This window comes from Monomorium pharaonis, chromosome 8 (genome assembly GCF_013373865.1).
Source record: "Monomorium pharaonis isolate MP-MQ-018 chromosome 8, ASM1337386v2, whole genome shotgun sequence".
NCBI lineage: Eukaryota > Metazoa > Arthropoda > Insecta > Hymenoptera > Formicidae > Monomorium > Monomorium pharaonis.
In genome coordinates, this window is record NC_050474.1 from 14,986,450 (window position 1) to 14,999,119 (window position 12,670).

General features: G+C 39.4%; 1 protein-coding gene across 4 annotated transcripts in view; it reads left to right on the top strand.

Moving 5' to 3' along the window:
• Nucleotides 1–12,670, top strand: part of LOC105832135 (DNA topoisomerase 3-beta-1) — a 172,750-nt gene that overhangs the window by 83,230 nt on the left and 76,850 nt on the right. For all 4 annotated transcript variants that reach the window (XM_036291385.1, XM_036291384.1, XM_036291386.1 and 1 more), the window contains 3 exons: nt 8,140–8,258; nt 8,330–8,530; nt 12,073–12,277. In XM_036291385.1, the coding sequence (XP_036147278.1) occupies nt 8,140–8,258; nt 8,330–8,530; nt 12,073–12,277 (525 nt within the window). The remainder of the gene's footprint in view (nt 1–8,139; nt 8,259–8,329; nt 8,531–12,072; nt 12,278–12,670) is intronic.

The following is a 12,670-nucleotide window of genomic DNA, read 5'->3' on the forward strand; positions in this document are numbered from 1 at the left end:
CGACAGAGGACTCCGGAAGGGTAGCAGAAGCGGGATCGGGAGCCGAACGGACCCCTATGGGCACGGGAAGCACCGAGACCGCGGAGAGAGGAGTGGTTTCGGGAGCCGAACGGGCCCCAAGGGGCACGGGAGGCACCGAAGCTACGGATGCTAGGGCGGAAAAGGAAGGGGACCTCGGTAAGAGGAAACTCTCCGGAGCCGCGAAAAGGAAGAGGGCTCGGGAGCGAAAGGTGGAGGCTCAGGCCCGGGCGCAAACCCGGGAGGGGCCTCTGCCGGCCGCTCCGGGGACCTCGACCTTGACCGACCCCCGGACACCGGTTGGGGGGGTTCGGGGGGGAGCCGCCGGTAAGCGCCGGAGGGGCCCCGCCGAGACCCCGCCTTCGGTGGAAGGGGCGACAAAGAAGCCGAAGGTCCAAGGGACCCAGGCTTACGCAGATGCCGCGGACCCCCTAACGAGGGTGATTGTCGCGGAGGGGTACCCCGAGGAAGCGCTAACCGTTGAGCGGGTGGCGCAACTAAGGGGTGCGGTCTTTAAGGAGATCCAGGGGATCCAGGAGGGTCCCCTGCCCAGATTCGACGGCACCTCTTTGCGGGCAGGGGCTGCGGTCGTCAGATGCGCGGATGCGGAGTCGCTGAGTTGGCTAGAAAGTCGAATCAGCGGCATCGTACCGTGGGAGGGCGCCAGGCTCAGGGTGGTGGGACTGGAGATGCTGCAAAGGCAGTGCAGGGCAGTGGTATGGGTCCCGGGTCCACCTGTGGGCGCGGCCGCTGTCCTGGGGCTGCTGGAGCGGCAGAACCCGGGGATCAGTACTTCGGGCTGGCGTGTACATGCGGAGAACGTGGGGGCTACCTGCGAGGGTAGAAACCTCGTTCTCGGCATTCCCGAGTCCAGTGTCCTCAAGCTGAAGGCACTGGATTTCAGGCCTCATCTCGGGATGGACCGGGTTACCTTCAAGGTGACCGGGGCACCCCAGGATGGGAAGGATAAGGGCAAGGGAGGGCCCGACCCAAAGGCCTCGTCTTCACAGTAGACGGGACCGGGGTGGGCTTCACCCAGATTAACTTGCACCACAGCAAGGGAGCCTCGGCTGCTTTGGCCAGGCGCCAAGCTAGGGTGCACACAGCCATATCACTAATACAAGAACCCTGGCTAGTCCGGGGGGGTATTAGGGGTCTGGCGGGGTGCGGAAGACTATTCAAGTCTCCGCAAGATGAACGACCCAGGGCCTGTGTGGCTGTCAAGGGGTTAGAAGCCCAACTGCTGCCGAATTTCTGTTCCAGAGACCTGGTGGCGGTTGTGATCGAGGCCATCAGTGAGACTAGGACTAGAAGGAGGGTGGTGGTGGTGTCGGGTTACTTTCCACACGAAGAGGACGACCCACTACCATCGGACCTGGTGGTTCGCCTGGTGGAGTACTGCCAAAAGGAGCAGCTTTCCCTCATTTTGGGGTGCGATGCGAACGCGCACCATACGGTGTGGGGAAGCACGGACACCAACAGGAGAGGAGAGAAGCTATTGGAATTTCTGGTGTCTACCGACCTGGAAATTCTCAATAGAGGTAACGAGCCCACCTTTGTCACTGCGGTGAGAAGGGAGGTGCTGGATCTAACTGTCTGTTCTAGGCAGTTGGTACGGGAGATGACCGGCTGGAGGGTCTCCGATGAACCCTCATTGTCGGATCACAGACAGATCACCTTCAGACTGGCAAAGGCCAAGGCGAAGGTGAGGACTGTGAGGGACCCAAGGAAGACGGACTGGGATTCATTCCGTGAGGACCTGGCTGTCGGTCTCAGGGAGTTCCCCAAGAGACACGGGACCTCACAAGAGATCGAGCTGTGTGTCGAGCACCTGCAAAGGGCGCTCATCAACAGCTTTGAAAGCAACTGTCCGGAGAGGACGGTAAGGAATGACAGAAAGGTTTCCTGGTGGAGCCCAAAGCTGCAGGATCTCAGGGGTGCGGCACGTCGGGCCTGGAATAGAGCCAGGAACACGGGCCGCCAGACTGACTGGGACCTTCACCGAAGGGCTCAGAAGGTCTACAGAGACTCTGTGGTAAGGGCAAAGAAGGAGAGCTGGAGAAGATTCTGCGAGTCGGTGGAGGGGATACCCGAAGCCGCCAGACTAGGCAGGATCTTGGCTAGAAGTCAGGACGCGGCCTTGGAGGCCATCCGGCTCGATGACGGGACGATGGTTTCCGGGGAACGTTGCCTGACCTACCTGCTGGAATCGAATTTTCCGGGCTTCTGTAGAGACCCGGGAGCAGACATCCAGCAGGGAACCTTGGACCCATGCAGGGCACGAGGGAATGACTGGTCTCTTGCAGCCAAAATTGTGAGGCCCGACAGGGTCAAAAGGGCTGTAGGAGGTTTCAAGCCCTTCAAGTCGGCTGGACCGGACCGGGTCTTCCCGGCCCTTCTTCAGGAGGGGCTGGAACAGATCACGGGGCCGCTCACGCGGACAATGAGGGCTTGTTTGGCCCTGGGCTATACGCCCAGAGCTTGGAGACAGGCGAGAGTTGTGTTCATCCCCAAGGCGGGAAGAACGGGATACAGCTCCGCCAAGGATTTTCGTCCAATCAGCCTGACGTCCTTTCTTCTAAAGACGTTGGAAAGGCTGGTGGATATTTACATACGGGATGTGGTTCTGCTGCGGCATCCGCTGCATGCGAACCAGCATGCGTATCGTACGGGGTATTCCACCGAAACGGCGCTTCACTCTGCTGTATCGTTCATCGAGGAGCAATTGGAGAAGAAGGGTTACGCGGTGGGCACCTTCCTAGATATTGAAGGTGCTTTTAACAACACACCGCATGAGGTGGTATGTGAAGAGGCTGCTCGCAGAGGTGTGCCGGAGAAGATTGTGGAGTGGATCAAAGGCATGCTCAAGCGACAGGTAACGGCCTCACTGGGAACGGTGAGTGTCAGTGGCTGGGTGGAGAGAGGGTGCCCTCAGGGAGGGGTTCTTTCTCCACTCTTGTGGTGTCTGGTGGCAGATAGTCTGCTCGGAACACTGAACGAGAGGGGGATTCTTACATTGGGATATGCGGATGACCTGGCTATCCTAGTACGAGGCCCCTTCTTGGAAACACTCCTGGAGCTCACGCAGGGAGCATTGGAGGTAGTCGAGGAGTGGTGTGGCAGGACCGGTTTGTCGGTAAACCCACTGAAGACCGGGCTTGTGGTATTCACTCGCAAGTACAAGGTAGGTCCGGTGGAAGGGCCAGTCCTTGGAGGGACGAGATTAGTCCCAACCGGGACGGCTAAATATCTGGGAGTAATTCTAGATAGGAAGCTGGCTTGGAGGGAACATCTTGAGAACCGATGTAAGAGTGTATGCTCTTACTTCTGGATATGCAGGAGGACATTCGGACAGACATGGGGTCTGAAACCGAGGATAGTCCACTGGATTTACACGGCGATACTCAGACCCAGGCTGCTATACGCATCTGTCGTGTGGTGGCCGAGGGTGCTGAAGAAAACCGCCGCGTCAGCGCTGGAGCATATCAGGGCTCTGGTTTTGAGAGGGGCCTTGGGAGCTATGCGGACCACGCCGGTGGCGGCGATGGGCATGCTGCTGGGCATCGAGCCCCTCGATCGGGTAGTAGTGGCGGCGGCGGCAGCGGCGGCCTACCGCCTGAGGTGCGAATCAAGGTGGAGGGCGGGAGCCCTGCACACAAGATTCCCTGAAGGAATTCTATCGGGCCCCATTTTTGCGATGGGGCAAGATAGAAGGCCAGTAATTCGTACCTTCGAAAGAAGGTACAAGATAAGCTTTCCCAAGCGCTGGGAGTGGGACGGCTCCAAGGGACCGGTTCCTCGGGATGGGGACGTCTGGTTCACGGACGGCTCCGGAACGAGCACGGGCTCTGGAGCTGGGCTCTACTGCCAGCGCGATGGAGCAAGAATGATCGTTCCGCTTGGCGAACACGCAACGGTATTTCAGGCGGAAGTGGTAGCTATCATGAGATGTGCCCAGAACCTACTGGAGCTCGGTAGGGTAGGAGGGCGCATCAGAATTTGCTCGGACAGTCAGGCAGCGCTCAAAGCGCTGGAAGGTCCGAGATTTAACTCGCGGTTGGTCTGGGATTGTAAAATTGTACTAGACGAACTGGCGAAGAATAATGACGTTGGCCTAGTATGGGTCCCCGGGCATTCGGGGATCGAGGGCAACGAAATAGCCGACTTGCTTGCCAAGGAGGCAGCAGAAACAAGGTTGGTGGGACCGGAGCCGGCTGTTGGGATCTCCTTCTGCCTGGGCAGGAGGAGGATCGGGAGCTGGCTCCGGGACCAGCACCTTGAGCACTGGAGGAAAGTTACGGGGGTCAAATGCAGACAGGCCGGAGCCTTGCTGGGAGACTGTCCCGGTGAGGACCTGGCCAGAAGCATGAGATCCCTAAATAGGAGGGACGCCAGGCTGGCGACGCAATTGCTCACGGGCCATGGCGACCTTAATTATCACCTGTATAAGCTGGGCAGTAGCGATACGCCCGACTGCAGGTGGTGTGGCGAAGAAGAGGAGACTAGTCTCCATATTCTTGGGAACTGCCCAGTATTGGTCGGACCAAGAGCACGCCTGCTGGGCTCAGGCATTCTGGAACCGGATCAGGTGGGACAGCTGCCCTTAGAGGATCTTCTCCGCTTCTGGAAGGAAGCGGGGCCCCGCTAAGGACAGCTGACAACGGGGAGATACAATGGACTCTGTCTGAGTGTCAGAGGCGGGACCCATTTGAGGACTGCCCCCCGAACTCATTATTATTATTATTATTATTATTATAATCTTTCCATCCAAAATTCGGATAAAAAATTGTGAATTTAGGCAATTGCAATGAATTTTTTTAAATTTCTCTTAAATATTTTTATACATTCTCAAAGTTTACCTATTAAAATCTAAAATATATTAGAAGCATAGTAGAAAATTAGAAAATTATTATTACATTTTATATAAGAATAAAAACTTAAACAATATTTTATTATCGAAGTAGTATTATTTTTATTAAGTAGCATTATTTTAGTTATTGTCAAAAGCAATAATATTAATGAATACATATGAAATTTTTAGCATTAATATTTATAGCCGATTAATTGCACTTTTTGAGATTTATAATAGAATAGTAAATTAAATAATTTTTCAAATAAAGGAATAAAATTATCATGTATGATATTTTATTTTTTATTTAAAAAATTGTTAAATTTATTGTTTTATTATAAACCTCAAAAAGATTATAATCTTTGGTATAAATATTGCACACAAATCCAAATATGTAAATCTCACAAAACTATTTAAAAGTGTCACAAATGTCTTCTTACACGAATTTGCACGTATATTGGAACACTTGATGCATATTTTTTAATATGTATATTTTTGGAATTTTATAATATTTCTGCAACATTACTGGAACGTTCCGGCGTAATATTGATATTGCATGTTTCTGAAGCGTCTCTGCAATATTACATTGCAACTCGTAATATTGTAACGTTACAGCACTGTTGCTGAAAGTTTCTGTGCTGTATGGGTATAGTTAACACAAACGAGGATAAACGTTGCATCATGCGGAACGCGACACTCTGTCGTTGCAAATCAGCACGCTCTTAAGTTGTAAATTAATTGTTTTGTTAATTATATATAGCGCATTTCGTATATGAAAGTATAAATTAGCATTTATTAAGCGATATATAATTATAAAAATGTAATTGAGATTATCCAAACACTCGAATAATTTTTGATAAATATTTAAAGTATTTTAAATAATAAATCGCGAGGTATTCATTGTAATGAACTCTTAAGGAATACTTCAATGTGAACTCATTGTGGCTAATTCCTCAAGAATTCTTTATGTATTTATTTTTCTTCTTTTCCAAGCATTCATTAAAATGACTTCTTTAGGAATTTCTGTTCATCTCTGTGTTATCTGGAGTTAGTTTCACGTTTGCATGGACTTCCGTTATTTTCACCGTCTCTTCCTATTTCAATTAATTTTACTTTTATTTATAAGTTATGTTAACTTACCTTTTCCAATAAATATTATACTCTTTTTGTCAGAAGCTTTGAGTGTCAATTGCTAACTTTTCTGGTTTTGCGTTATTTTGCGTGAAACGATTTTGGTTGTGGCCTACCACTCCGTCCCTCTACCCAATTTTGGAGCGGCCGGGTATTTATATTATTTGAGTGTGAAGCGAAATGTTAGAGCTTGGGGACTAATTTTGTGAGGCCTCGGTTGGTGATTCGACGCGACGGAAGCGCGCGTCTGGCGCCCAACATTGATGTTGCTTCCCGCAATCATTTGGCAATGATTTAAGGGGTGTTTGAAGGAACGCCCATCCTCCCTTCCCTCTCGTACCGTTTTTGCTCCGCGTCGCGTTTCCGTGCGGCGGAACGTGATTAGCGCGACAATATATAAAATACACTTTATTTAAGCCTACAAATGTTATTGTAAAACCATCGAAATCTGGTAAAATAACATCAGGTAATTAAATAAATTTTTTTTTATAAGATTTCAGATTTTTAAATATTAATAATTAAAAAAAAATTTTTATAAGCAATTACATAATAAAATTATATAATGAAATCAATCTCTGATACATAATCAATTATCATCCTTGTGAAATTTTATATTTAACTTAAAAATTTAATAACAACCATAAGAAAGTTATTAAATTAATTTATATACAATTATTTTTTTACAGATTATTTTAAAATGTGGTTAAAGGAGCTTATTTTCCAAACATTGATTCTAATAGCGTCCTTATCGATTCAAGAACCGGACATTGTCCCAATATCATTTCGGATTTAACACCTCTAGATAAACCTATTACTACTATAATTATACCGAAAGGTACTATAGGGAAAATACAACCATTAGATGTTTACGGATTTAAAATTTGGAAAAATTGTGCTAAAAGATTTTCAGATATTATTTTATTATTGGAATGTGAAGTTGCAATAATGTAGATGTAGTAAAATGTTTGTAGTACAAGAAGTCATTATGTTTAAAATATTTCTTCGTTGTGTATTATTATTGTAATGAGTATAATGAATAAATGATACAAAATATATAAATTTATTGTATATATATTAAAAAATTATTTTATTAATAAATGTTTAGAAATCATTGTTTTAAATCATTATGTCAAATTACAATCTTATTAAATAAACAAAATGTAAAAGCAAAAAAACGAAAATAGTTTTAAGAAAATATTTATAAGATATTATACAGAAATAATGTACAGAAATAAATAAAATAAAACATTTTACAAGTTTTAAAGAAAAATAATAAAAACTATTATAATTCTTAATATCATTAGTAATTTGTGATGCTGGAATCAATTATATTGATTTTTATTATATATTTTCTTGTTTAGACGATAATTATTTACACACATGAACACGAATAGCGTATATATGGAAACATTTATAATCAATTCTTGAAAATGATATTTCATAACATAACTTTAATATACATAGTTGAATTTAGAAAAAAGATTTTTTAATTTGGCAAAAAAAATTTTAATTTGAAAAAATTGGGGTGTGTTGTTAAACAAAAAAAATAAATTTTTTTTTCTTTACCATCTCAAAAAGCATTCTTGAAACTGTACAACTTTTATTTAAAAAATTTTTTTTATTTTTTATACTTTTGATATTCGCTCCGAAAGAAAAAATTGTTTTTAATAATTAAATTGGCGTCGGATACTTGTGACAATTCCCTTGTTGCTTTGTTTTACGGAACGTAAATTAATGTACGAAAAGCAACAAGATGGCGGCAACTGAGTGCCAAGTCTGACAACTATAAATTCGAGCCTTAATTTAATTTTAACTTTTAACAGAGTTGATTTTTTATTTGTTCAGTCTTTAAATTATTTAATTTAATTTATTATTATATTTAAATTAGTTCATGCAATTATTTATTATTAATTATTATTATTTATTATTTATTATTATATTTAAATTAGTTCATGCAATGAAATTTTATAAATTATTAATTTCATTTAATTTTAACTTCATTTATTTAATTTTTAAAAATATTAATTTATTCAACTTTAATGCATTATATTTTGAAATGTACCTGTGTAACAACATTTTAATTTGATTTTGTTTAGATTATCTATATGATGGTAAATAATAGTTTTTTTATTATTTTTAAGGTAACTATTAAATCTTGCGATGGTCAAGATATTGTATTAAGTTGGAATCGGGTACGTTCTTTTGACAAAGAAGTTGCAAACATGTTTTTAAGCCATATTAAAGAGCATGATCAAGCAATGTGAGTTATGTCTTATATATTTATTCTTAAAATAATTGGAAAGACATTATACGAAATAAATCTCTGTACAGCGTAATGAGCATACAAAGTATGGAAAAATCTAAATCACGACCTATAGCATTAAATACAGTGGAGTTGATGCGAGTAGCGAGTTCTGGTTTGGGAATGGGTCCGCATCACGCTATGCAAATTGCAGAAAGACTTTATACACAAGGATATATAAGTTATCCTCGAACGGAGACAACGTCGTATCCTGAAAATTTTGATCTTCTGTAAGAATTATACAGATTAATTAAGTAATTACAAAATTAAAAAAAACTTTATACTAAAGTTAATAAAATTATTTATAAAATTACATTAAAATTTTATTCCAAGTTACATGAATAAGAGAACTTACGTTAATTAAAAAATTGCATAAAGATCGAATTAACTGTGAAGTCAAACTTGAATTTTACTTTGAAAAAGATAATTTATATTAAATGAGAAAGTTATTTTTAAAGTTAGATTATTCAAAAGTATTATAATATGAATTATTAAATAAATTTTTATTGATAAATTAAATTTATATAAGATATAATAAAGAAATTTATTTTTTATACATAAAAATGTACATATTTTCATCTTTTACCATTTTTTTTAATTACAGATTTTAAATTCAAAATTTAAAAAAGTGAATAAATTTGTGTTTTAAAAATAACTTGTTAAAAGTTAAAAATTATAATTCTTTTGAAGTTAACTAAGAAAGAAGATTTGTTAAACAAATAAGAAACAAATTATAAGTTTAATAGTTTGTAGATGGAGGTCTGTCGAGTAAATTATTAAGTGTAAATGACCAATCATTGAATAATAATTAAAAGAGAGAAGACGGTCATGAACCTGAATCACCATTTTGTTTTATTTAAGTAACTCATTAAATATTTATGACAATTCTTTTTGGTACAACTTTGTTATCAATAAAATTCTACCAACTATATTATAAACAGAAGTTTTTCGGATGTACTTGACGAACATAATTAACAATTTACTGAAGACGAAAAAAGATTGCACTTATAGAATTTGTAAAAAGATACGATAGAACACTACCTACAAATATTCTCAAAATTATTTTTTATAAAAAAATTATCGTTCTTTGGATTTTGCACATTAGTATCACAAAAGTATATATGAAAACATCTCTTTGTCTTTTAAGGTTTTGTGCATTGTAAAAGTATTATAAAAGTGTTATAACAAACAACATTATAAGTATTATAGCTAAAGTATCGTAGAAGTATAATCAAATTACATGCGAGAAGATTAAAAGAGAGTCAAACTCGCGACATACACAAATAGTCCCTAAAGGCAGGCAATATAACTATACGTGCGTATAGTCAAATGCATGCGTATGTTACGTCAAACATTAAATCAATTACGTTATTTGAAAGCCATATTCAACTTTTTCAAATTACACTAAAGTTAAACAATACTAAAATGCAGCTTTTATGATAATGTTACGAGCGTCGCCCGGTATACTCCGCGACTGCGACTCAGCTGTTCCGAAGCCGATCGATACATTGATTTTACCGAGAGCGTTGTCAATTGTCACGCTCTTGGCAACGTTTGTCAACAACGAGTCTTATCTCGGTCTCGAGCCTTGTCGGACGCATTAATAAAGCTGCTTGGTTTTTAAGTTCAGAAGTGTCTTTCATTTCCGCGGCGCGCTCGTTACATTTTTGGGAGCAGTGTTACGAGCGTCGCCCGGTATACTCCGCGACTGCGACTCAGCTGTTCCGAAGCCGATCGATACATTGATTTTATCGAGAGCGTTGTCAATTGTCACGCTTTTGGCAACGTTTGTCAACAACGAGTCTTATCTTGGTCTCGAGCCTTGTCGGACGCATTAATAAAGCTGCTTGGTTTTTAAGTTCAGAAGTGTCTTTCATTTCCGCGGCGCGCTCGTTACAATAACATAGTTAACATTACTGATCAGTGGTCATTATAATGCTTGATATCATATAAAGTAATTTGGACAGTTATCCCCAGGATCAACACAAAGTATAAGAGATATTATGAATTCTATAACTTTATATTTAGTCCACAATCATCTTCTCTTTTTTAAGAAAAAAAAGATTGTAGTTTCCAGTATAAATGAATGCAGTAAGAAAATTTTGAAGTAAAGTGTAAAGGAAGCATAGAATAGTATATTGTGTAACAAGTGCGAGACGTCGGTTATTGTGTCTACGAATGCATTTATCTATACGGATAATTTTCAACCGAAAAAAGGAACGCGTAATGGACGACTTTCTATGCCTATGTAACAAAAAGACATTCAATTATCAAGCCATTGATTAAGGGGTAACACTAGTGCGACTGTTTCGAAAAATGGCAAATTTTTTTTGCTAAAAGTTTTCTTTAACATCCCAAGAATGATACCACATCAGTCTTATGTGAGGAAAACTTTTTTAAGTGCTTCAAATGCAATTATTTCGAGACCTGTTTCAGTGCCGCTAAACAGGTAAAATAAGCGCTGAGCGCTCTGCGCACTTTTATGCTCTCTAGTATTGAATACCAAGGCATTAAACTTTATGAAAAGTAGAAAGACAGTTTAGAAAAACAATTATAAGGGCCAGATATTGCAGATTAGAGGTAATTTTGAATTGTTATAGCTAAATCGTAACTCAAAACTTTAAACGCGTTTTCTTTAAAACTATGTTTTTAAATCGGCTTGCAGCAGAACGCCAACAATTTTTATTCGAACGACTTGAAATGTTAACTGATGTAGCTTCACAATGCCATGATCTAGTAAAGTACCAGAATTTTTTTGGATACATTAAGCAGTTTTTCTGTAATTAAACTTTCAGCCGATTTTTTAGCGAAAAATGAGAATTTTTTTCAAAATGTCATTTCTTTAAAAATTAATATTTCTTAATAATTTCAGGTACTTCACTAATCAATATCATCTACTTTAAGATTTTTTTTTGTTTTTTTGCTTCAGGTGCATTTTTACGGCAATTATACTGCAAGCCTAAAAAAGAGGTCTCAATTTTGACACTCCGTACAGCCATTTTGTTTTTAATTAATTAAGAAATTTTTTTAAATATTTTGATACATAACCTATATAACCTATGACTTTAATTTGTTACATTTTATTTTATTTTCATCCCAAAAATTTATAAAAACACGTATGGTTTTGAGGAGATTATACTAGTGTTACCCCTTAAATAAAATAGAAAGTATTACTTTGTTAAAGTGCGACAAATGCATTAAAAAATTAATACATTTTTAAGTAATTAATAGTTAAATAGTTAATTTTTTTTATAGAATTGTATTCTATTTTTTAACATAATTTTATAAAAAATGAATTAATACTAACTTCTTACTAATTTTGCAAATATTTTTTATTTTATAAAAGAAGAAAACACCAAACCCATGATTTGAACTTGAGCAACAATTTAATAAGCAGATAAACGTTATCATGTTACTATGCATTTTCTTGAAGTTTGGCTTTATTATATACATTGGTTTATAAAGGTTTATAATAAGCAATAACATTTTTTATTAATTAATTGCTGAATAATTGATTATTTACCAACAATTTATTATGTGTACTCTCTATACAAACTATTAAAATTTGATTATTTGCGTTTAAAGTTCTACTTGTAAATTAAGTTATGAGTTATCAATTTCTTATTTTTTTATTTATAAATTTTTGTTATTTAACTTATTAACTAGTTGCTATTTAATCTTATTTATAGGTACTTATTTCGCATATACCTGATGCACGCACTACGTGATACTTGACATATATGTATTTATATATAATTCTATTTTATTTAAGTTCGACGCTTAAACAACAGCAAAATAGCCCAGAATGGGGCGAGGAAGTTTGCAAGATAATAACGACTGGAATCAACAGACCAAAGAAAGGCCATGACGCAGGCGATCATCCACCTATAACGCCTATGAAACATGCAACCAGAAACGAACTCGATGGCGATTCATGGAGATTGTATGATTACATAACTCGACATTTTATTGCTACGGTATGCTTAAAATTGCAAATATTTGTAAAACTTTGAAACGATTGATATGGGGCTTCCTTTTTCAAACGGACACCCCAAGCTCTTTAAAGTTTGAGTACATGAAACAACTCGTTCAAAACGGCAAAACTCGCGAAAAAATGTGAGGTTTTAAATGCCGAGTGGGGTTTTTGAAAATTCAGTTAGAGGAATTTAAGATGGTTGCGAAAGTTGTAAGAAACGAGAAGACAAATTTCATTATTTTAAAATATTGTTATCTATACTTGGTTAGAAAGTTTCTTTTTACTCTTAAAATGTATTACTACATGTGTACTGGAACGAGTAGTAAGCCGTTCTCATATGGAAATTTCGATGACTGCCATTTTGTACTTCAAGTCATGCTGATCAAAAGTTATC